The sequence below is a fragment of the Saccostrea cucullata genome, unplaced genomic scaffold (assembly GCF_032062105.1).
Source record: "Saccostrea cucullata isolate Sc308-1 unplaced genomic scaffold, CSIRO_AGI_Scuc_v1 ctg276, whole genome shotgun sequence".
NCBI classification, from domain to species: Eukaryota; Metazoa; Mollusca; class Bivalvia; order Ostreida; family Ostreidae; genus Saccostrea; species Saccostrea cuccullata.
In genome coordinates, this window is record NW_026930478.1 from 1 (window position 1) to 25,917 (window position 25,917).

The 25,917-nt window shown below is 33.5% G+C and overlaps 1 protein-coding gene across 1 annotated transcript in view; it reads right to left on the minus strand.

The window, feature by feature from the left end:
* Window positions 1-3,043: 3,043 nt before the first annotated feature.
* LOC134228739 (uncharacterized) overlaps window positions 3,044-25,917 on the minus strand; it is a gene marked incomplete at its 3' end in the record, with an annotated part of 51,148 nt that continues 28,274 nt past the window's right edge. Inside the window, exons 13-17 of the mRNA XM_062710439.1 lie at window positions 10,841-10,921; window positions 10,680-10,739; window positions 10,484-10,488; window positions 3,982-4,113; window positions 3,044-3,206 (exon numbers count right to left, since the gene is read on the minus strand). Coding sequence (XP_062566423.1) covers window positions 3,044-3,206; window positions 3,982-4,113; window positions 10,484-10,488; window positions 10,680-10,739; window positions 10,841-10,921 — 441 coding nt within the window. The remainder of the gene's footprint in view (window positions 3,207-3,981; window positions 4,114-10,483; window positions 10,489-10,679; window positions 10,740-10,840; window positions 10,922-25,917) is intronic.

The following is a 25,917-nucleotide window of genomic DNA, read 5'->3' on the forward strand; positions in this document are numbered from 1 at the left end:
AACGTCTCTTTTCTTAATATATCAGTATATGTCTATACATGTATATAAGACTTAATGTTTCACTGTCTAAATGTGTGATTTACGTACACATAGTGAGAGGGTGTAATAAGTTTTCAGAACTTGTCCCAAACCCCTTTGTAATTTTGAATAACAATCAAATCTGTTCAAATCAACTATAATAATATTAATTATTTTTAATCATTTTTTATACCTTTGATGTCTAACCTGTTCCTTAACTTCTGGATTAAATCATCCTTTCCTCACAGAAGGTAAAGCTCAACATCTGACAACCAAAAAACAAGAAATGCATATCAGGGGCCTACAAACACTCTGAGTTTAAAAACATTTTGGGAATTTTAATGAATGAAAATCTCCTTCACCTGAAAATCGAAAACACAGAGAGAAAGAGACAGACACACACACCCTCACAGAGAGAAAGTCTCTTATTTGAAAGTCTTGCTATATTAGTTTGTAAGAGATCGGTATTTGGAAACATGATTCATAATATTGATCTGTAAAATCCAGCAATCCATGGGAAGAAGAGAGATGAGTCATACGTTCTCTGTGTATTCCATATCGATCTAGAGATGAAATTTAACACCAATATTGAATCAAGATATAATATGATGTCCAATAACTACCGTATTGTGCCACTGGCAAAAGCATTGTGACATAGTTAGTAGAAAACTAATTTTATAACAAAAATAAATTGCATTCTCTGTTTTCCTTATAAGAAACATGTTTACAGCTGGAATTTTTTTTTTGGATTGTGGAATATCACGACTTTGTAAAATTGCAATTCATGTACGTCCATGTAACATTATTAACTATACGTCAGCAGAAGTACACAAGAATTTTTTACCAGATGGTAAATTAACACTTATTCTTTTGTACTGACAATTTTTATGCCCTATAAGACAATTTACCGTACAATTTGGCATGATTTTCCTTGGAACTGATATCTCTTATCTGAGAGATATTCCACCTTCAGTAGAATGCTTAAAAATTAGGTCATTAGCTTCACACTAAATGGTGTTCGGATTTCTCGTTTTTCCGATAATGACAAGAGGCACACGGCGGGTGTGACCAGTTGATAGAGGGGATGCTCACTCCTCCAGGGCACCTGATCCAACCTCTGATGTTTTTGGAGGTCCGTGTTAGCTCTGCTCCTGATTTGTATTGTTTCAATGGATTATTTAGCTTGATTACTGTTCGTTATCTCCATATTTCACACGAAGTCAAAAAGGGAAAGGGGGCGTGAAGGTTATTTTTAAATAATATACATCTTATTCAGAGTTAAAATCACAGGTATAGAAATCTGATGAAAAATATAATTATTACATAAAATTTGAAATCGTTATACATTTATTGAAACCATTGCACTTAATGTATACTGAACATACATTTTATGCAGTTATAAACAATTTTTTTTATATATGCATGTAGTGTTATGTTTCTTCTCCTATAGCTTTTTAAAGACAGACAAGACAGTAATTTGTTTGCGAGCAATCTATTTGGAAGGAAAACATTTTTTTCCCGAACATAGACATTAAACATATGTTTCCATAATAAAATGAAGTTAATCAAAACTTCTCAATTACGTCTTACAAATTGAATAGGTTTATGACGAGAATTAAGAACATCAAAGAACTTATTTTATTTACAATTTCTATAGCTAATATTTTAGGAATTTAATATTTGCAACAGTTACAAAAACATGCCCAAAAGTATTTTTTTTACTGTAGAAAGTGTCTATAATATTTCAAGATTTTTGCACTTTAAGACACATCTCCTGCACGCAATGACTTCTAACTGTACTACCTTTATTATAAACCATTGTATACATGACAATTAAAAAAAGGTGAATAGAACGAAGATCGATCTATCCTATAAATTCTACAAAGAATATATTTACATCTGTGAACATAAGCAGAGATCCCCGGACTTTCCTGAGGTGTGATCAGGTGACTATGAGGTGTGATCAGGTGACTATGAGGTGTGATCAGGTGACTATGAGGTGTGATCAGGTGACTATAGAGGAGTAAAGATCCCCTTTAGTTCGACCACCAGCACTGAGCCCTTAGCATCGATCAGGTAAACAGAACATTCTGTGGCCAAATTAATTCGACCAAAATGCAATCGAAGGTTAAAATCCAAATCCAAGGCTGATTTTGAAACAAGATTTTTGAAATTTCTGTAACATCAACTTATCTGTCAGTACTTTGCCTCGGTTTAATCTGATTTTTCTCATAACATGCTATATTAAGTGCCAATTTTAAATAAAATATGCAGGTGATGGCGGGAAATTAGTATATAAATAAAGGAAGTTGATGAAAAAGAATTCATCTGACACGGCCTGAAGTCATGCAATCAAGTTATCTCCATATAATTCAAAATATATACCTATGATATTTATGACTCTTGGTTTTAATAAAATCTGAAATCCGAATTTAGGACACTAATTATCCTTCATATGTCAGTCCTTATTAAAATTTTATTTCTACCCAGTTTTCACAATGACTTCACATATGGTTGCCATTTATATGTACCGAGACGGAGTACAAGTCAATAGCAGACAGCGTATATAGGATCGTGTTCTTACAGTTATGCGCAGAAAACATTCATCCTGATTCGACTGATAAGAAATTACAGTTATTGAAACAAAGGTCGTTGCATTTCATTTCTGAAATATTGAAGCATATCTTCGCAAGATTTAATATCTTTTTTTTATTTCAGAAAATTCTGTCAGTTAAGAATCAGCTCAAATAAATTTGCCCTTTGCTTAAAAATTAGATTACAGAATTCAAGCAAAACTAAGAAACTTAAACCAAAATTTTTTTTAAATATTTAGGAAATTTCAGAAGTGGTAGGCTACAAAGGCTAGTCACTAAAACATCTATTCAAAAAGTAATTGATTTTTGATGTCAAAATTACCTACAAATTCATAGATGCAATTTAAGCACATCCGCACTCGGTGAAATTACCTGTAAGTGAAAAAAAGTGCAAGTGTATACATGTAAATCACTGTACCTGCGCAACTTACTTGTCTGCATCTGATCGGAGTCTGCGAAATTCCGAAGCACTGGAATGTCATCTCCAAGCTGTTGCTTAAGTGATTCTGTGCAGGGCCGATTCCTGGAGCACTGGGCTCTGTTACATCCTATATTGATCCGTGGAGCCCGGCGACCATTACCGCCATTGTTTTCCTAGTATTCCGAAATCAATATGGTAACTGTAGTTTATTAATTAGTCAGCGGATTCCGTAGAAGTATGCAGTGTAACTGGGTGACAGGATTGACGAGTGAATGAAAGTTATGTGGGACATTAATGAGTATTTGTAACAGAAAAACTGTAACTGTAGCCGTAAAGTTGTAACCGTTTTCATTATGTTCATCACATCGAAGAAGGATAACAGAGTCGATGTCCTTTTAAACTAGATACTGTAAGAATATATTTGTCAGGATCTATTAATTTTTCCTCCATTAGAATAATTCTAAAGAAGGTATTCCATAAACGAAATCCCAAAAATCTATACATTGTCCCAATTAGATAAATATACTAAGTAAGATCAAACATTCCTGTGCAAAAGTTTGAGGGCATTGATTTTTTTGGGGGGTGGGGGGTTTCAACGAATAAAAAAAAATGAATAAAATATTTTCAAGTTATTTTTTAATTAGTATATAAACATTACTATGAAGTCCTCAGTCTATTTCTGGATATAAGTAAAGAGAAATTAAAAAGCATTCTGAGAGTATCGCATTATCAATTGTTCACTACCAGCAAGTATAAACTAGTTTCCATTAAAAATTGAAAATTAATGCCAATGTTCGTTTAAATACATTGAGGCAGATCATACAAAAATCAGGGCAATATCTGCATGATTTTGGATAAAAATGTGGAAAACCTTGTGGAACTATCTGACAGACAGGTGATAATCATTAGTAGTTTAGTACTAAAACTATTGAGGAAAGGGTTCTCCACGAGACGCTGTGTCCGCGCATCCGGGCGGGGACGCTTGTTTCTCCCCTTCCCTTTAGCTGCTGACTCAATTTCTTCCCTGTGCCGTTTATTGGCGACTGGTGTTCTTTTATCCTGTACTGGTGGCATGATGCTCTGGAAATGTATGAGGAGGACGGATTAGCTTTTTTCTGTCTTGCTATTCCTTGCAAGAGCATGCTCTTCGTATGAATAATTTCTAAAACGAGTTAAGTTACTGACAAACAAGTTGATGAAGCAAGCATATCAACAGTCTCGTTTTAAGCCATATTTGATAAGTTCTATGGTCGATACAGCGACCTTATCAGCAAATAAAATCTATAATAAAGTCAAATGCTGACTGACTTTTGCATACTGTTTGTTAATCCACTATTTATACACTGAATTTAAGACGGATTTCCCCGTTCTTTCCTGGTCATGACACGGAGGACATAGCGGGTCGGGTGTGACCCGTCGGCAGGGAAGACTCACTCCTTCATGGCACCTGATTCTACCTTCAATGATTCAGATATTCGTGTTTGCTCCGCACCAAAATTTGTATTGTTTAATGGACTTTTCAATATTATTTGTTATCTCGATACATTTCGCTACAAACATGTGCCACAAAACAATTTTGAATTATCTGGAGTTGAGAGACGTCTAAAAACGTGTGTTTACGCCAATTGGTTATTTTGTCTGTCGTTGGTCTGTCTTTCTTTTATCCTGAAGAAATTCTTCAAAAATCATACGTCATTTTTGAATATTTTTTATATACCAAAGAACCAAAATGAATTTTAACTACCATAAATACAAAGATACATGTACATAGCGGGTTCCAGTAAATGTTCAACCAAGCCTTTTTCTTTACTCCTCACTAAGATATTAACAGTAGTGAATGAGAAACTTCAAGAGTACTGTGCAGCAATATATTCAAGAAGCGGTTTAAATCAGATCTGGGTACTTAAAATTCCATGGAACATTTGGACAATTTGAAATCACAAGACTTTACCAAAATCAATGCCTTAAAAACTTACGACTTTTCAACTTTATACACAACCATTCCCCATATCATAGTCCAGGCTTTTTGATATCATTGACAGCTGCTTTTTCAATAACAAGAAGTTCATGGGCCTTATAGGTCACCTGAGCATCATGCAACAACTTTCCAACAATTGAATTTGGTTCATGTTTTAAACTAGACGTCATGGCATTCACAATTTTGAAAGAGGCACCATTACTTTTCATAGCTATACACTTTGCCTGCTTACTTTAGTTACTTAATACCCATAGACAAAGTTATGGAACAAAAAATGCATTTCAACTAATCAGTAATATTCAGCAATAATCAGTAGTGACACTTCCACACATGAATCCCTGACCCTTGTTCCACACATTTCACAATTTTGGAAAAGGCACCCTTGCTTATCAAAAATGCTTGAATAATACCAAGGAGCAGATTTCAAACAACTCATTTTCAGTATATAAGTAGTCCAGGGGGGCAGGGACCATGACATTCACAATTTTTGTTCCCCTTCACCCATGAATGCTTTTTGTCAAATTTAATGGAAATTGGTTGAGTGGTTGCAGAGAAGAAGCTAAAAATGTTCAAATGTTAACACACGACGAATGATGCACACCGCATGACGACGGACGAAAACAGATAGCAATAGGTCACCTTAGTTTACCCAGGTGACCTAAAAATGGAACTCGTAAATTACTTACCTTGTCATTGGTCATTTGTAAAAATATTTTTTATTAAAAATATTCTGATTGTACAAATTTGTGCAAAGTCTTATAGTATTACGTGAAAAGAAAAAAAAAGCACTTGCTGCGGCCTTCAACTCGACATTTTGATATTTCGACGACGTATTGTCAATGAACAATGGTAATTTCCATTCTTATTTCGATACGATATATCCTGGTGAGCTTGAAATAAAAGATACCACAGAGTCTGACACATTTGTTTCATATTTGGATATTTAACTTGAAAAAGACGCTAATGGTAATCTAACAACCAAGCTCTATGATAAACGTGATGACTTGTATTTTTCTATCATCAGCTTCCCTTACTTATGCATCAAAATACCTTCATCACTTGCATACGAGTTTATATAAATTGATTTGATACGCAAGAACATGCTCTACGTATAAACAATTTCTAAAACAAGCTAAATTTTTAACAAACAATTTGATGAAACAAGAATATCAACAGTCTCGTTTAAAGTCATCATTTTGTAAGTTCTATGGTCGATACAATGACCTTGTCAGCAAATACAATTTATCATTGGTTCAAAGTAGGGGATGCTCACTCCTCCATGGCTCCTGATCCCACCTCTGATGTTTTGGTAGTCCGTGTTTGTTCTGCTCCTATTTTGTATTTTATTATGGACTTTTGATCTTAAATACTGTTCGTTATCTCCATATGTTTCATCTCAGAGGCAAAACGATATCTGAAAAGGTGATGAATGCAAAACGATTTCAGAAAATGTTATCATGCAAAGCGATATCTGAACAAGAGGCCCAGGGGCCACAGCGCTCACCTGAGCACATCGGGCTTGAATTTACCCCCCCCCCCTTCCAGGCCTTCATCATTTGAACAAACTAGAATCTACACTACCTGAGGATGATTCCATATAAATATCACTAATCATAGCTTTGAAGTACTTGAAAAGAAGATTTTAAAAGGTTTCCCTATATATCCCTATGTAAAACTTGGGTCGGCCATTTTGGCCCCACCCTTGCCCCGGGGGTCATGATTTGAACAAACTTGAATCTACACTACCTGAGGATGATTCCACTTGAGTTTCATCTTTCCTGGCCCAGTGGTTCTTGAGAAGAAGATTTTTAAAGATTGTTCCTATCTATGTAAAACTTGGGTCAGCCATTTTGGCCCCACCCTTGCCCCAGGGGTCATGATTTGAAGAAACTTGAATCTACACTACCTGAGGATGATTCCACTTGAGTTTCATCTTTCCTGTCCTAGTGGTTCTTGAGAAGAAGATTTTTAAAGATTTTTCCTATATATTCCTATGTAAAACTTGGGTCGGCCATTTTGGCCCCACCCTTGCCCCGGGGGTCATGATTTGAACAAACTTGAATCTACACTACCTGAGGATGATTCCACATGAGTTTCATCTTTCCTGTCCTAGTGGTTCTGGAGAAGAAGATTTTTAAAGATTTTTCCTATATATCCCTATGTAAAACTTGGGTCGGCCATTTTGGCCCCACCCTTGCCCCGGGGGTCATGATTTGAACAAACTTGAATCTACACTACCTGAGGATGCTTCCACATGAGTTTCATCTTTCCTGGCCCAGCGGTTCTGGAGAAGAAGATTTTTTAAAAATGCCATTAATTTTTAACAAATTCATGATTATCTACCCTTGGAAAAGGGCGTGGCCCTTCATTTGAACAAACTTGAATCCCCTTCACCCAAGGATACTTTGTGCCAAGTTTGGTTGAAATTGGCCCAGTGGTTCTTGAGAAGAAGATGAAAATGTGAAAAGTTTACGACGACAACGACAACAACGACAACGACAACAACGACAACGACAACAACGACGACAGACAACGGACAAATTTTGATCAGAAAAGCTCACTTGAGCCTTCGGCTCAGGTGAGCTAAAAAGAGTAATGAATGCATTTTGATACATTTTGTTAGAAATATTTGCCTTGGAACAATAAAGAACTAGTGCTAATTGTAACGGGGACCGTTACAGATGTTCCCCAAACGCTCCCCATCTCCCTTTTGGTGCCATATTCCCTATAAGCTTCATTAAATAAGACAAACTTTATGCATTTGAGACTTTAACAACGTTTACCCAGAAGGGTACCAAGTTCATTAAAATTTTAGCATTGCACGCGTGCGCATGTGAATGCATGTGCGTAATGACCATATCATCTTGTCTACACAATCTATATACTTTGATACACTAAATATTTAAGTATTTAATCCAAAAGAATTAAAGAATACGCTCATTCAAGAGTATTTTTGATTTTACTCATTTCACATGCACGCACGTGCATACATGAGCATGGTGACATACCTTCTTGTAGAAGTTCATTACATCTATCTATGTTCAAAATCCCATTCCGTTTGGTTGAAAACCAAGGGAGTTATAGCTGATTAAAGTTTCAGCCAATCAGATTGCAGCGTACGTTCACGTACGTGTTTTGATGTGCATGGTGATCATACCTTCTTGTAGAAGTCCAATATATCTATCTATGTTCCAAATCTCATCTTGTTTGGTTGAAAACTAAGGGAGTTATAGCTATTTAAAGTTTCAGCCAATCAGATTGCAGCGCACGTACACGCACGTGTATGGATGTGCATGGTGACCATACCTTTTTGTAGAAGTCTATTATATCTATCTATGTTCCAAATCCCATGCTGTTTGGTTGAAAACCAAGGGAGTTATAGCCATTTCAAGTTTCAGCCAATCAGATTGCAGCGCACATGCATGTACGTGTTTTCATGAAAATTGTTATAGATCATGTTGTAGGGTATCCTAATGCATGGCTATGTTCAAAATTTCAAAGGATTTCATCAAAAAACAAGAAAGATTTTGAGACTTTAGTTTCAGCCAATCAGAGCAAAGCACACGTGCATGCGCGTGAGATCTTGCTATTTTGACCATGTCATATTGTCTATGCTACTACTATATCCTTATATTATGAGTTTCAAAGCATTTCATCAAAAAGGTAAAAATTTACGCCTATATCAATTAAATCGGTCATTTCACGTGATGCTCGTGCGCGCTCTTGCACGCACGTGCACACAAAATGGCATGTTGACAATGTCATCTTATCTACATTTATAATATGTATATATATTCTAAATATCAAAGCATTACATCGAAAAATGTAAAAGTTACGGCAATTTCAAGTATATTGGTCATTTCACGTGTTGCACGTGCGCGCTCTTGCAAGCACGTGCGCGCAAAATGACCTTCGTTCCGCAAATCTACATAACATGTCTACTTACCCTAAAAATATTTCACCTTAGTCAGATGTGTAGTTTACAAGATCATTCGCGGACAAAATTTTCCCGAGAAGAAAAATAATAATAATAAGAAACAGAGTAAAAACAATATGTTCCCCAACTTCGTTTGGGGAACATAAATATTAACATTTTGGATAAATCTAGCGAAAAATGACTCTGTCATTTTCTAGGTCTTTACCTCTGACGGGATTCTGATTTATACTTTATACTTTAACAAAACTTTAAGAAGAAAAGAAGAAAAGCGAATCAGGCGCAAAGAAAACTGGATTGGATATTTGGAGTCATAAAAAGACCGACCGTAATCAAAAATAAAAAAAAATAAACTTAAAGAAATGATACAATGTGTTAATAAAGGTAAGATTTCCATGATTCTTGAATTTCACAAGAAATCACATGCTGTGTATCAGTGTAAAAGATAAAGATTACGATCAGTGATCAATCTCCATAAAATGTTGATAATAACATTTGATTTTTAAAGATTTTACAGTTGTTGGGTCATTACCTATGGATCAGCTCCGTAGTATACCATTTTTTTCTACATTTAACTGGTCACATGTTATTATTTCTTTACTTCTTAAATTTGATCATGCACAAACAATATTTTATTAATCTAATTTTCGTAGGGAATATGATAATTTGAGAAACACACAATCCAAGCAGTGTTAGAAAAATAAAAGGAGAGAATAGTTTGGATCTTAGTTATGATCCAGGGGCCTGTTTTACAAAAGAACTTACTAGTACGACAACGACCAAAATTTATTCTGCTTATAACTTACTTAATTGCATTAAATTGAAAATGGCTTTTAATTTTTTTTTAAAGGAATGTAGAAAGATATTTTCATGATAGCAGTTTTAAACTCAATCATTAATTTTGCAAAATTTTACAATCAACTAAAATTTTGGTCTTGGTCGTAAGTTTGTAAAATGGGCTTCAGAATTTTAACTTTTTCGGGATAATTTCATTAAAAACCCTCTCTAACATAAATAAAATTCTAAAAAAAAAAATATTCATCTTTTAAAACATTTTGCAAAGAAATTGTTTATAAACATCACTAGACGAAAAAGTATTATTCATTTTTTTAATGTAACACTGAATATATATTTGTACTTGAATAGATCATCAAAAAGAATGATCATCTTTGTGATAGGCACTCAATATTAAGATATGCTGGACTTAAGTGAAGAAGCAATATCTCTTCGAAAGTAATGTCATGCAACTTCTTCACAATATAAGCAGATACATGAAATCATCTCGAAAAATAAGGACTCTTTGGTACTTTTTAGGTTGTTTGTTACAAAAAATTAGTTATTTTAAATGTATAAGATGGATCACAGGTGCGCGACTTATATTCACATCGTTTTGTAAAATCATCCCAGTAGAGTGTAGTAGTATTTGTTGGAGTACAGTCTTCAAAAACCAAATCACCATTTCTATGACATTTAACAAATTTATCACAATAAAAACATGACTGGTAGTCTCCGTCTCTACGGTCATGACAGTCAGTTACACATCCTGTAGGAAAAAAATAATCCGAATATTTTTAATAATCCCATTTTTGATCGCAGTTTTATTATTACTGATTTAATCATTCTGTAATAAGAAGGGATGAAGACGATAAGTAGGTTTTCACAATATACATTAACTTTATGAGATGCCGATATTTCTCCATACTCTTTTTAAAAAGAATAAACATTTTAACTTACTGATTGCATGATAAATTCTTTGTAAAATCCTCTTGTCTTTCCCCGTCCAGACGTCAAAGTCTGCGAATATTCCATAGAATAGTAAAACAAGACTTTTCCAAACAAGATTTTAACAAATAATCATCTTCAAGATCTTGATCGTAAAACGAATTTGTACTTACCTGCTTTATTTGGCAAAACTTTAAGAATCCATTTGAGGTTTTTATCTATCTTTTTTGACAATTCCTCAATATCTTGTCTCACTGATAAATAGAGAGAGGGAATATATGGAGATATTTAACAGTATTCAAACTCCCAAAGCCCATTTAAACAATACAATTCAGGAGGCGCCGAAACATGGCTGAAATATTGCCGACTCGGCGTTGAAAAATAAACAATCAATCAATCAATCAAATAAGGAGCGGAGCAAACACAGACCTCTTATACGAGGGCTGTTCAATGAATAATGTCCTCTGTGCTCGGAAAGAAGCATCGTTGGAAACCCACGGGTGATCTCGTCTTTACTTATCACCCGTGGGCAAACTAGCTGAAATATCGCCGTAAAATATGCTAATTTGTTGTTTTTAGCCGACCAATCAGAAAGTTGGAACTCTTCAATTTTGAAAAATACGTTTATTACTTTGCTATTTATGGTAAATATTTTGACGCTCGTTAAAACGTGCGAAGTTTGATTTAAAACAATGAAAGTCAATTCGTACAGGTCACTGACATTAATATCCGTCAGATATTATGAAGGAGTACCTCTTTCTACATGTAACTGTAAAATGCACCGGTGAGTGGATTTATCAGCTGTGTTAACTACGGAATGAGTTTTTCATGTTTTTGGCAATGCCGAACATGCATACGTAACGTGAACTGTAATTCGTTGTTTCGCATCGCGACTCTGTGATGCGGCCCATCAAATGACCCATGCATATTTAATTACATACGATGATTTTTCGGCGAGTTTGCCCACGGGTGATAAGTAAAGACGAGATCACCCGTGGGTTTCCGACGATGGGAAAGAAGCAAAAGACGCTTTTCAATGATTACGTCTTAATTATATAACTTAAATATTCTCTTTAATTAAAACACATGTCCGTAACATTTTTATCCAATTTCTGATTGTTGTTAGAAATCATTTTTGAGTATGGCCCATCGTATGTACTGGAATATGACAGATCCTATGATTTCCTGGACTTGTTTCTTCTTTCTCAAAAGTGTTGTTGTTTTTTTCAAGTTTAGAAATGAACCATGTCATAGGGTGACAGACCTGGCGAATAGTGCTGGTGTGACAAAACATTAACTTTCTGTTTATCCCAAAAACACTTTAAAATTTACTCTTCAGGGAGTGTGTTTGAACGCTGTCATGAAGAAATTTAATGTAGTGGATTCCTGTTTCTAATTCCTTCCTCTCATAAACCTTTCGATTTGTTGGCAAGATTTTTGATTTCTAGACTCCTTCAGATTGAACTGCGGCCCCCAGTAAGAATTTGAACAACAAGACCACTAAAACTTAAGAAAATGGCATATAAAAATGTCTTTCTCTTCTTAATTCTTATTTTTACTCTTTTCAGATCTTTGCTGTTTTTGTCAAGTGCATCTTATTGTAAATTTGTTCTGAGGGTTTAAAACAATGGGTTCAAGTTTCATTATTTGTTTGAATTTCACACAAACGTCAATGAAAAAAAAAGTCTGCATTATAATTTTGACATCCCTCCTTTTTTTTTTTTTTAGTTTTTAGGCCAACCTCTTAAAATTACTGTTGTGTTATCATTGACAGTTTTTAATTTTGTTAAAAAATAAAGAAGTTTATCCAGCTTTTTTTTTAAATCTGCCTATAATTGTTGCCCGAACCCCTGGGACCTGTTTTACAAAAGAACTTACTACTAAAACCAAAAACTTATGTTGATTATAAATTTTTGAAAATTAACTGTTTTGGAAATTGTTACCATAGAAACATTCGAAATTCTTTTCAAGAAGAATAAAATTGCAGAATTAAATTTTGGTCTTAGGTGTAAGTTCTTTTGTAAAACGGGCCCCTTTATTACAAAAATGTCGAATAGATGCATATTGATTCACTAATAAAAATTATTTTCTTAGATTTAACAATCGCAGCATAGATATGTCGTGTTAATTACCTTATGAAGTTAAATTATTATTATTAATAATTCAGTTTTAAGATAATTGCAGGATCAAAAGTGAGAGCACTGACAGTTTCATGCATATATTACAATGTTATCTTATAAATATGGAGGTCGGGTCTCCAGAACCAACCGATTCTTTGTTTACAATAAATGTTATAAGTATATAGAAATTACCTTTTCAGCCTTTAATTACAATCGTAATAATTATTGAACAATTTCATGCGAATTTAAAAAAAAAAAAAATTAGTTGAAATATTGAACATTATTTTTACAGACTCAAAATTAAAATCCACAGCCATGTAAGACCATGAAATAAACACATTAGCTCAAGTTTTCTTACCAACCGGCGTCACATTTTTTGGTAAAAGTATATGTCTCTCACATCCTATGATTAACACGATACATGTATTAATGAAAAATGTCAGCTATGGTACTTTTCAGACCAATTATTATACCCCATGCAAAATGTTACGGGGGAGAGAATACAGGCACGTAGCAGCTGGTGGAAGCGCTCCCCACACTTTTTTTCCCCCAAACATCTCTTTACTTTTAAAAAATCTTCATTGAAAGACCACCGATAGCTTCCTCTCCCTTTTTGTTACAGTTAAGCCAAGCAAGGGTGAAGTCGTCTTGTATGAATAATATTTGGTGCTGAAGGAAGTGGGACCTACATCCCCCTCCTCTAAATAAATAGGAGTTTTGTTATTTTTTTCTCTGGCCTGCCCCCACCCCTTTCAAAAACGATGGTATGTCACAATAATATTTAATACTATTGACATGTTTGTATGTGAAGACATTCTCATTCTACTTTTTTTTTATCTTAATAAGAGGGATGTTGCTAAAACGCGTAACGGAAAACGGAAAATAAATCATTTAAAATACACAAATTTTATCAGAAACGGTAAACTTCATCGTCTCAAGCCACGGTCCGGAGTCCGCATATAGCTCTCTCCTACCCGTGGCTGCTTGATCACAAAAAGTGTCATAGTCTTGAATATTCACGCCTCTCTATTGTGACGTCATATTCAGCCAGTGGCATGTTTTGTTTCCATCGCAATTGAAATCAACAACTGACGTCAACAGTATACAAAAAAAAATTCCTTTACTGCGATTGGATGTTGAAAGGTCGGGATAAAGTTCATCTTCCGACTTTGCTTTACTCGCATTGGTCAAAATTTTAATGAGCTACGAAGAATTCTCTCCTCGTTCAACCACGGCCAGAATGGGAGAGGATCGTACATTTTGGCCGTGGTTTGCGACGATGGGTAAACTTATGCATATTTAATCCCTCATTAATAAGTGCAAGTTGATTATAGCCATAATAAGTCTCTTATTCACGAAAACCACTGACATAGCAGTGACGTAGCATCCCTTTCGAAGGGGGGGGGGGGGTCGTCGGAGAAGAAATAATCAATTTACTAGTACCTGAAAAGAACTGGACAAGCGAAAAAAAGAAAACGGTTGTTCTATTCGGAAAGGGGGGGGGTAAATTACAACTCAAACTTCTTTCAGTACTTATTTTTACACTAACTTACTACATCAATTTAACAGAAATTGTTGGGGGTTTCAATGAACATTTCTATAGTGAAAACCGTATGTCTGGAAAAAGAGAGGCTAACATTTGATATCTAAATGAATCATGTTAATTGGTAAGAGAAATAAAAAATCTAAAAAAAATATCTTAAGATTACTGCTAGAGTATCCCTCTCCAGCAAGCTCGGATAAACACCTAGAGTGTAAAACTGTTAAAATTTTATACAAATTAGATCTGCTTTCTATCTATTAAAATCCTGGATACATAGATAGAGTCATAAATCTTAACTGTGGCAAAATTTACGTATCATCTGTACAGTCAATACAGTGTGTTTGGAGGTGGGGGTGGGTATGAATGACCCCGTAAACATTTTGAGTTTCCCAGTTTTTTCTCTCATATTTGAAAAATTGCAACGAAAGAAAACAGTTGAACACGCTATTAAATTCCTTTGCAAGAACTTTTTTTCTTATGTTCATATTTTAATTGCTGATGGCACCTATTCCGACCTCAAACTGCCCCCCCCCTTTCAAGATTCCTGGATACGCCACTGCATGCACAATCTGAATGTCAAAACGGGTGCATGCTTTTTTGTCTTTACAGATACTCAGTACATGTATGCATATACTAGTATTTTTTTTCCTACCGCCATATTTATACAAACACTCAACAACACAAGATATTTCCTTTAGATCACTGGGAGTGTATTCGATTAAGACAACCCGTGTCGCACTAGAGTTAGATATGCGTAACACGAGTTGATCACCTGTGTCGAAGATAGGTTGTTTTATTTACAGATACAACCACAGGAACCTGTCGTTACTTATTTTTCTTTTAACAAAAAAATATATATTAGGTATGGGTATAGTCTTTTTTATTAAAAGGAAAGAGATGTTTGGAAAAAAAAAGTGTGGGGAGCGCTTCCACCAGCTGTTACGTGCCTGTATCCCCCCCGGTAAAATTTTGCACGGGTTGGTTTGAACATATTTTATTGTTAAGATGGTACAACAAAAGGATTGGACACAAGTACTTAATACTTAGAACGTCCTCTCCTTTATAACAATCAATTACACAAAGTATTGTTCAAAAATTAATTTACACTGGAACCAAAGGTCAATACGCACGGGTTATAATAATTGGTCAGAAAAGTACCATAGCTGACATTTTTCATTAATATAGTGTTAGTCATAGGATGTGAGAGACATAATTTATACTTTTACAAAAAAAAGAAGAAAACTTGAGTGTATGTGTTTTTCATGTTCTTACATGGCTGTGGATTTTAATTTTGAGTCTGTAAAAATAATGTTCAATATTTCAACTAAATTTTTTTTTTGAAAAAATACACATGAAATTGTTCAATAATTATTACAATTGTAATTAAAGGCTGAAAAGGTAATTTCTATATACTTATAACATTTATTGTAAACAAAGAACCGGTTGGTTCTGGGGACCCGACCTCCATATTTACAAGATTAATTGTAATACATGCATGTAACTGAAATTCCTCTCACATTTGATCCTGCAATTATGTTAAAACTGAATTATTAATAATGATAATTTAACTTTATAAGGTAATTAACACGAGATATCTATGCTGCGATTGTTAAATCTATCAAAATAATTTTAGTGAGTCAATATGCATCTATTAGACATTTTTGTAATCAAGGGGCCCGTTTTACAAAAGAACTTACACCTAAGACCAAAATTGATTCTGCGATTTTATTCTTCTTGAAAAGAATTTAGAATGTCTCTATGGTAACAATTTCCATAAAGATAATTTTCAAAAAATTATAATCAACATAAGTTTTTGGTTTTAGTCGTAAGTTCTTTTGTAAAACGGACCCCAGAGGTTCGGGCAATAATTATAGGCAGATTAAAAAAAAAAGATAAACTTTATTTAAAACTAAAAAAATTAAAAACTGCCAATGATAACACAGCCGTAATTTTAAGAGGTTGACCTAAAAACTAAAAAAAAAAAAAAAAAAGGAGAGGGATATCGAAATTATAATGCAGACTTTTTTCATTGACGTTGTAAATTTCTAATACAAACGCTGACAAATTTATGCAGAAACAGTTTACGCTTTAACAATGCGACTTCACTTCCCGCCATTTCTTTCACCTGTTACTCCAGGTAAACTGAGGAGTATACTCGCTTAACACGGGTTGATCACCCGTGTCGAAGATAGGTTGTTTTATTTACAACTCTAGTGACTCGTGTAACCCGTGTCGCTTAATCGAATATACCCTTAGTGACCATTGAGTACTAAGCTTTTTTTACTGTAAATGTTTCTTTAAAATAGTGCGAACTACCTCCAAATTGATGCCTATCAAATTTGCTATGTGTCCCAAAGTCAATCAAACATCATCAGTGATGATTTGTTGAATTTTAGCAAACAGATTATTGAATGTTGTGAGTCCTTGATGCCAAGGACGGTGTTGTAGAGTAGGATTTCCCCCATAGCCAGCTTTCTCCCCGGGAATCGTAGTCTAGAGTAGGATTTTTCCCCGAGGGGAAATCTCACACGAGAGCAAATTCCCCCTCTTTTCTTCTCAGAGTAGGATTTCCCCCTTCATTATAGAGTGAATATCAACCACAGCCGCAATAGTTTTGTGAAAAAAAGATAAAAAGGTAAATGAGTGTTTTTTCGACCTATGTTGTAAAAATTTTCTAAAAACATATATAAAATAAAATATATAAAAATATTTCAAATCATAGAATCTCAACCAAAATATGTAGCTTTCAAAGGAAATGAAAACATTCTCAAAATATGATGAAACAAACAAAAAATGGATATCTGGATTAGTATTTATTTTTGGACCTATTTTGGTTGTAAATGATTATATAAAAAAACTTTCTAAAATATTAAGAAATTATAACCTTTTTATTATGTTCAAATTTCCACTTTTCTGTAACCATCTTTATTAATCTATAGATTTTTTTGTCATATTAAATCTACTTAAATTCCATTTTTGTGACACTAAATGAAAAATTAAATATTGTGCGGTTAAAATTGTTTATTTACTTTAAATAGGACTGAATATCAAAGCAATATTCTTTTTCTCTGTAGTGTTTGTACGAGAAAGTTTAAGTATGGAATGAAAATTACAAGTTTTAAAATAATATTTATAATTCTGACATTTGATAAATGGCAAAATATTTATTTTGCACTTGGGTCAAACTATGAAAATATCATTAGGTGTCTTGCTGTCAATAATTATATTTTGTTAAGTAAAACAATTAAGGAGAACACGTTAGCTACTAGTATTATCAGTGTTGAAAAAAAAATCGTGTTGAAAGACAGAAGCCAAGAAAAATCGGATTTAAAATTTTCATGTTTATTTTTCGGTCAATACATCCTGTCACCATTTTGAAGAAGGGACACTTGTAGCAATGTGTCAACCATTCCTCTTCAAAAATAAGTAGAGCAATTATATTGCATTGGGGGGGGGGGGGTTGGCTCTGGGGGAAATCGCACTCTACAGCTACTACACAGAGTAGGATTTTCCCCCGGAAAATGGGCTTTGGTGTGGAATTTCCGTAGGGGAAATCCTACTCTAGAGCCAGATATCAATTCATTTAAGATTTAATCATGAGAAAAAGTCAAGCTTAATGCCAAATGATATCGGTGTATGTCACAGAGTTCAGGACATTGTTTATTAAACAGCCCTCGTAAAAGGTGAAACCAGGAGGCATGAAGGAGTGAGCATCTCCTGTCATTGTTATATTAAAATGATGAGGTTGGTAATGCAAATGATCGTAAAAAATTATCTGTACCTTGATGACAAGAAGATATCAAAATGTGTTTTTTTTTTCATATGCACATAAATCTGTTAAGAGATGAAACTAAGAAAATACTTTGTAGTATTAAAAGCTTTTTAAAACATGTTCATTTTTATACCCTCAGCTTGAGAAGTGATTGGGATGTAAATCTGTCTGTTACGTTCTAGGGTGCCCATCTCTTAAGCGCGACTTCTCAGATACCACTGAATGAAATTTATTGAGATATTCACAGAATCTTTGTTACATAGTGCCACTTTGACCTCCTATTATACTTTTTCATCCGAAACATATTTTGTATTTCTATGGCAAAACATGGACACCTCCTTTTTTCTATATTATTGAAGGATACTCATCTCTTATCCGCAGCTCATCCTATACCATTGAATAAAATTTAATGATACTTTCATAGATTCTTTATTACATTATGTCATTTTGAACCTTTTATTTTTATGCGCCCAAATCGATACATCAGGGGCGTATATTGTTTTTGTCCTGTCTGTCTGTCTGTCTGTTTGTTTGTCTGCAAACTTTAACCTTCGCCATAACTTTTGAGGCATAAAAGATAGAGACTTCATATTTAGTATGCATACTCCACAAATGAAGCTCTTTCAAATGATACCAAGGTTAATGACTTGTGACCTTGACTGTGACTTTTATGTTAAAAATAGCTTATTTGGTCTTTCACTATAACTTTTGAACCATAGGAGATAGATACTTCATAATTGGTATGCATACTCCACTATTTAAGTTCTTTCAAATGACACCAAGGTCAATGACCTTGTGACCTTGACATTGACCTATATGCAAAAATACCTTTTCTGGAACTTTGTTGCTGCCGGTCGCATAATGTTTCACAAATTCATCTTTTTTTTTTCTTTTCTTTTTTTTTTCGTCTTATTACAAATATATTAGAACAATATAAAGTATTTTTTCCATGCCATTTACTCACACTTTCTCACTCACACTCATTCTTTTTGGTAAGTGGCGTTTATATTTGTTCTTATGTGTAGACAGAAAAAAAGAGAGATATATAATTATATATATTTATATATATACATTTCAATATAACTAAAAAAAAAAGTGTCACATATTGTAAACAGTCTATATCTTAATGAGATTTTCAAATAAACATTTCCAGTTTTGCCAAGTATTATCAAACTTTTGCATTTCCAAGTCTTGGCTTGCAATATATTTTTCAACTCTATATTTATTGTATAAGTGAAAGAGAAGCTCCAAGAGGTTAGGCATTTTGCCTTTTTTAAGACAAGAAAAAATATATTGTTTTGTATACATGATCAAGAAATTTACAATTTTGTTGCCTTTAGACAATGGAAGTTCACCTAATAAAATGTTAATTACATTAAAACCGATTCTTTTTGAAGTTTTTTGATAAATGTGCATACTAAGATCACTCCATAGTGAGGAAACCTTTTCACAATTAATAAAAACATGTTGTATTGTCTCAACATGATGTTCACAAAAAGAACAGCTATCAGATGACATAACATTGATTTTTTTCAAATAATACTTAACAGGTAAAATTCTGTGGAGAATTCTATATTGTAGCCATTAGATTGAAGGGTCTTTGGTAGTCTTAAAACAAGTATTAAACATCCTGTCATACACATCTATGTACCATTATGGCTGAGCTCCAAATTTCATTTCTCGACAGAGGTAGGAATAATTATATTTACATATAACTGTTTGTATATAGTTTTAGTATATCTGTTTTGCGAAAGAAAAATTTATAATATTTTGGGCTATATAGAGTATAAGATATTTTAAATAAACTTTTGCATCCAAAAGATTTTATATACTTTGATATTGCACTCATTACACTTTTATATTGCATGATGGATACTTGAATATCAAATTTCTGTTGAAAAATAGCATGAGATAAAATATTTTCTTCCTCATCTAAAAAATCATCAATCAATTTCACACCCTTGTCATACCAGCTTTTTATAAACTGTTTTTGAACCAACTCTAATATTTGAATTGTACCACACAGGAATGCTAGGAAAATTTTCCATGTAGAATTTCCTATCAAACGATTTAATAACATAAAGCATAGACTTAAAAACATCTTGACAAAAACAATTGTTTTGGGGTAGAACACATTCAGAGATAAATCATCACCAAAATCCAGTATTTTTTTTAACAAAGTCGGTACCGTTTATACTTCAAAAATATCTACCCATAGTTTATTATGGCCTACTATTAGCCTTTTTAACCAAGAACAATCCAAAGACATTACAAAATTGCTTATGTCGACCATTTTTAATCCCCCATGCTGATAATCTTGAGTTAAAACTGCACGTTTAATCTTATCACATTTTGCATTCCAAATGAATTCAAATATATCTTTGCATAATGATGAGATTATCTCCCCTTTAGGGGTAGGGAGTGATATGAACAAATGATTTATTTTTGGAATAATTAAAGATTTTACAACAGTGACTCGACCTATTGGTGTTAGAATTCTTCTTTTCCAGTGTTGTAGCATGCTTTTTATTTTTGGAATCTGTATTCCATAATTTAAATGTGAAATTTGTTCTAAGTCGACTGAAAAGTTAATACCTAATAAATTAAAAGTTGTGGAGCCCCAGTCGAGTTTCCATCTAGGATGATGAAAGACCTGATTTGAAAACTTTTTTGAACCTATCCAAATTGTTTTTGTTTTAGAGCTGTTAACTTTTAAACCAGATATTTTTGAGAAAAAATCTAAGGTATCCAAGGCAGCGAATAAAGATTTAGGTGAACCATCAAGAGCAAGAGATGTATCATCAGCGTACTGACTTATTTTATGCTCCTTATCGTGTATCATAATACCCTTTATATTTTTATTTTGTTTGATCAAGATTGCTAGAATTTCGGCACACAGGAGAAACAAATATGGCGCGACCGGGTCACCTTGTCTACATCCTCTCTCTATATCAATCTGTTCTGATAAAAACCCACTTTGTAACACAGAAGCCTTAAATTTTGTATTAAGAATCTTGATCCATTCAATTTTAAATTCACCAAAGCCAAAATATTTTAGTACTTTATAGATAAAAGTCCAAGAAATAGAGTCAAAGGCTTTTTCAAAATCAATCAACACTAGTAATCCAGGTATATTTTTATGGTCAGTATATTCCATTAAATCATAAATAAATCTTGTATTCTCTCCAATGTATCTTCCTTTTAAAAAACCTGACTGAGTGTCTGATATAAGATAATCTAATGTGGATTTAATTCTAAAACTTAGACACCCTGAGATTAATTTGTAAACCACATTTAATAAAGTAATGGGTCGCCATTTTCTTAAAAATTGTCTAGGTTTGTCTCCCTTTGGCAAACATGAAATAATTCCCAATCGTTGAGAAACAGGGAGCACCTTATTGACGAAAATACAATTTATTGACCGACATATAATTTTTTTCAGATCCCTCAAAAAAATTTTAAAAATTCAACTGTATATCCATCACTTCCTGGGGACTTATTGTTTTTCATATTTTTTAAAACTTCAAGGATTTCATCTTCAGATATTTTTTTCCCTATTGATTCGGAAATGTGTTTATCTAATTTTGGAACGTCATGATTTTGAATAATATTTTCAAGATCTAAAACTAGGAGTTCAGAGTCCTTGTTTGCGTATAGGTTTTGGTAGACAATTTTTACTTCATTAAGTATTTTTGCGTGATCATAGATAATACAGTTTTCTTTAAGTTCGAGTTTTTTGATAGTTTTATTTAAATAATTACGCTTTTCCAAATTGCAAAAGTATCTTGTGGGTTTCTCCCCATCCTCGACCCATTTAGCTCTTGATCTTATGACGTGTCCTTCCATTTTTTCTTTTCTTAAGTTTTCTAATATCAATCTTTTTGTTCTATTAGATGCAAATCTATTTTTTCGTCAGACTCTAATTTACCTATCTCTTCTAAAAGTAACATTTCTTGTTTTTCTCTTTCTTTTTTCTTATGGGAAGAATATGAAATAGTAATACCCCTAATCTCCATTAGTAAAACTTCCAGAAATAAGCTATCATCAACATTATCTTCAATTCAAAAGTTATTGGTCCCCCTTTTGCATACTGTTTACAAGTTTTATTGATCGTCACAAACACATCTTGTTTACTTGTAAATCTGATTATTATTTCGGGTCTCCCAGAGCATTTTAAAAGCATGGACTTTGCCATTTTAATCATATTGGAGGCGCTTGAAAAGCGGGAGGGTATATAGTAATCGGTATGTCCGTCTGTAAGTCCGTCCTTCCGTCCGACTGTTACGCTTTGGGGTACCCATCTCTTATCCGCAACTCCTCTCATACCACTGAATGAAACTTGATGAAACTTTCACAGAATCTTTATTACATATTGCCATTGTGCATCTCCTATTTTACTTCTTGATCATATTTTGGGTTTCCATGGCTAAACATGGACACTGCCAATATTTTCATATGGGAGTCGGGGGTATCATTTAGTGAGCTCATTGCTCACAGTACTTCTAGTTTATTACCATATTTAGGCTGCAACAGTTGTGGTCATCGCCATAACTTTCGTCTATACAGATGATCGTTAACCTTCATCATCTATCATTTATCATCATCATCATCATCATCATTAAACACCCAATTTTATGTTAACGCCCCCAAAATCTACCTGATTCAAGATCAATAATTTACCGCCTGTCAATCATTAAAAAAACAATAGCTTCTGATTTGATTGACAGGTCAGCTTCCCGTGCTACCTGATAGTCTGAATTTGTGTCCTTTGAAAACGATTGCCTGGTCACGCGTCAAACACTTTCATGTAGCCGCCTTGTATACATGGGGGTTAAAAAAAGAATCTTGGTAAAATTTTATTTTAAAAACAATTGAGAGTAGATAATTAAAACATGACTTCATAAAATATTTGCTTTTAATCTCAACGGCTATATATTGTATTTTAGATATCTGCTCTGTAGAATTTAGACCAGTCCGTGCACAGAAACGCCGATTAAAATTGAAATATGATAAATAAGAAAAGATATTTAGCACAAACGGCACGGATAAAAAATTCATTTATCCTATGTTTTATCTACGTATATATGAATACAATCTATACCATGTTCCTTTGTAAAGTTCTGAAATGTCAGAAACAGCTAGGAGTTTCGAGATTGTAACTTTTAGTTCGAATTTCCTAACATCTGTCAATACCCAATATTCATTCGAAATTAAAAAGTGAATATACACCGCCAAAGATCAATTCTTAAAAGTATAAAAGAAATCTTGTAAACAATAAAAAAAATTTAAACACACGAACACCCGGAAATGGTGAATATTTTCGACACTATTGTTGATCAGAACGTAGGCAATATTCCTATCGTGGTACGGTACATTGTATATGTTCACACGACGGATAGGCCTACCTACATGTATGAATAGAATATTTTTTTTTATTATTTTGATATTTACACTAGTGTAATTAAAAAAAGATATGTTTACTTTGTAGTTTTACTCTGTGTTCTTTTCTTTAATTTGTCATTTTTTTTTAATATAAAAACTATATTTCTGTATATAATTTTTTTCTTCATTATATATCGCTGAAAGTATTTATAAAAAAATTTTTTTATTGAAATATTTCAATTATTTCAAGTAGTTTCACTCAAATTTAGACACGGAACACGGAATAGTGACCCTGATCACCAGACACAGACTTCCTGTGTAATGCTACGTGTATATAGATTTTTGACATCTTGGGTATTGGGGGTCTCCAGGTAAATAACACCACTGTTACTAAGACCACTCCCCCTCCTCAGGTAACCGTACGGTAAAAAAATTGGGTCTTTAAGGTCTTTCGTTTCCAACGGAAGACCTTATTGTTTTCGTTCGGTTTCTTTTTCTCTATTATTAAGGTCTTCCGTCTCCAACGGAAGACCTTCTTGTTATTCTTCGGTTTCTTTTTCCCTATTATTATTTTTTTTTTCCAACCGATTTTGTGCACGCGATTTCTCAGAAACGGCTCGGCCGATTCACATGAAATTTTCATATGTAATAGATCATCAATCGATCTTGATAGCTTTTAAAGCGTTTTTATTACGTCACTTCCGGTCGTGAGATATGGACAATTTTCTGATTTTAAATTGCAATTTTGTCTGAACTTAGTAGCGAAAACTCCTTAAGATATAAACTGAAGATTAATTGGAGATGATAGTTCATGATTTATGGCGTTGCAGAATCACCTTTTCGTGCGTTGTCAAAACTTCCGGTCGCTACCGGAAGCGAATTTAAAAAACGCAATTTTTCAAATTTTGTTTTTTAATATTTTTATTTTTGATTTGAATAGAGACCCTTTTGCAGAAGCGAAATATGTAATTTGTTTGAAAATCGAAAAAGCTGATCTCGAGATATTTGCATTTGAAAACGCGAAGCGGCGATTCCAATGGCTAAATTGTTAGCGTGTTGGACTGTCACGCGGGCGACCCGGGTTCGATCCCCCGTGTGACCAAAAAATTTTATCATTTTTTCTGTTCGATTTTTCGATATTTTCTAATTTTAGACCATTTGGAACAATATATTATAAACTTTTAAGCATATCTTGCGTAATTAGGGGTCACGAAGGACCAGAATATCAAATCTTTGACGCTTTATATCTGGTAAAGCGGGAATATTTTGATAAGCAATATTGAACAAAAGATGGTCAGAATAATGTTCTAAACAATATGCATACTTTGAATTTTTGTAAAACGGCCCCATTAAGGACTTGTAGGAGTGGCCCTTATATATTTTCATTTAGCATATCTCCACAACGAATAGAAATCTCTGAATAAGTGTTAAACAAAAAATATTCAAAATCACAAGACCTTTATTCGATATCAAGAAATTGGGGCTGACCCCTCAAATTAGGGGCTCAGAGGGGCCAATATTCTTTTATCTATAACTCTCTAATGATCAATATTTTGTTATACATTACTGAAGCAAAAGTATTTATCTTAACGATTTGCAACAATGTATGATAAAATTTTTATCATATGTTACGTAATTAAGGGGTTGCAAGGGACCAAAATGCAATATGTTTTACTTTATGTCTCGAAAAGAGGGAGTACTTTCATAAGCCTCATCAAACAAAAGATGTTCAGAATATCGTGATAGAAATGAGAAACTTTAACTTTAAAGAGGGAAAACTCAATGTCATTCTCTTTAAACAAATATCTCAGTCAAAATCACATCTCATCTTATCGAGAAATTCAACGGAAGACCCACTCGTTGCTCGCAACGAGATCTCATCTAGTTATTAATATTATTCTTCCAACCGATTTTGTGCACGCGATTTCTCAGAAACGGCTCGGTCGATTTTCATCAAATTTTCATATATAATAGCTAATCAATTGATCTTGATAGGTTTTTAAGCGTTTTTATGACGTCACTTCCGGTCGCGAGATATAGGGAATTTTCTGATTTTAAAATGCAATTTTGTCTTGATTTAATAGCGAAAACTGCTTAAGATATGAACTGAAGATTAATTGGAGATGATAGTTCATGATTTATAGCGTTGCAGAATCAAAAAATTTTTATCATTTTTTCTGCTCGAATTTTCGATATTATTTAATTTTAGACCATTTGGAACAATATATTATAAACTTTTAAGCATATCTTGCGTAATTAGGGGTCACGAAGGGCCAGAATGTCAAATCTTTGATGCTTTATATCTCGAAAAGGGGAAATATTTTGATAAGCAATATTGAACAAAAGATGACCAGAATAATGTTCTAAACAATATGCATACTTTGAATTTTTGTAAAACGGCCCCATTAAGGACTCGTAAGAGTGGCCCCTAAA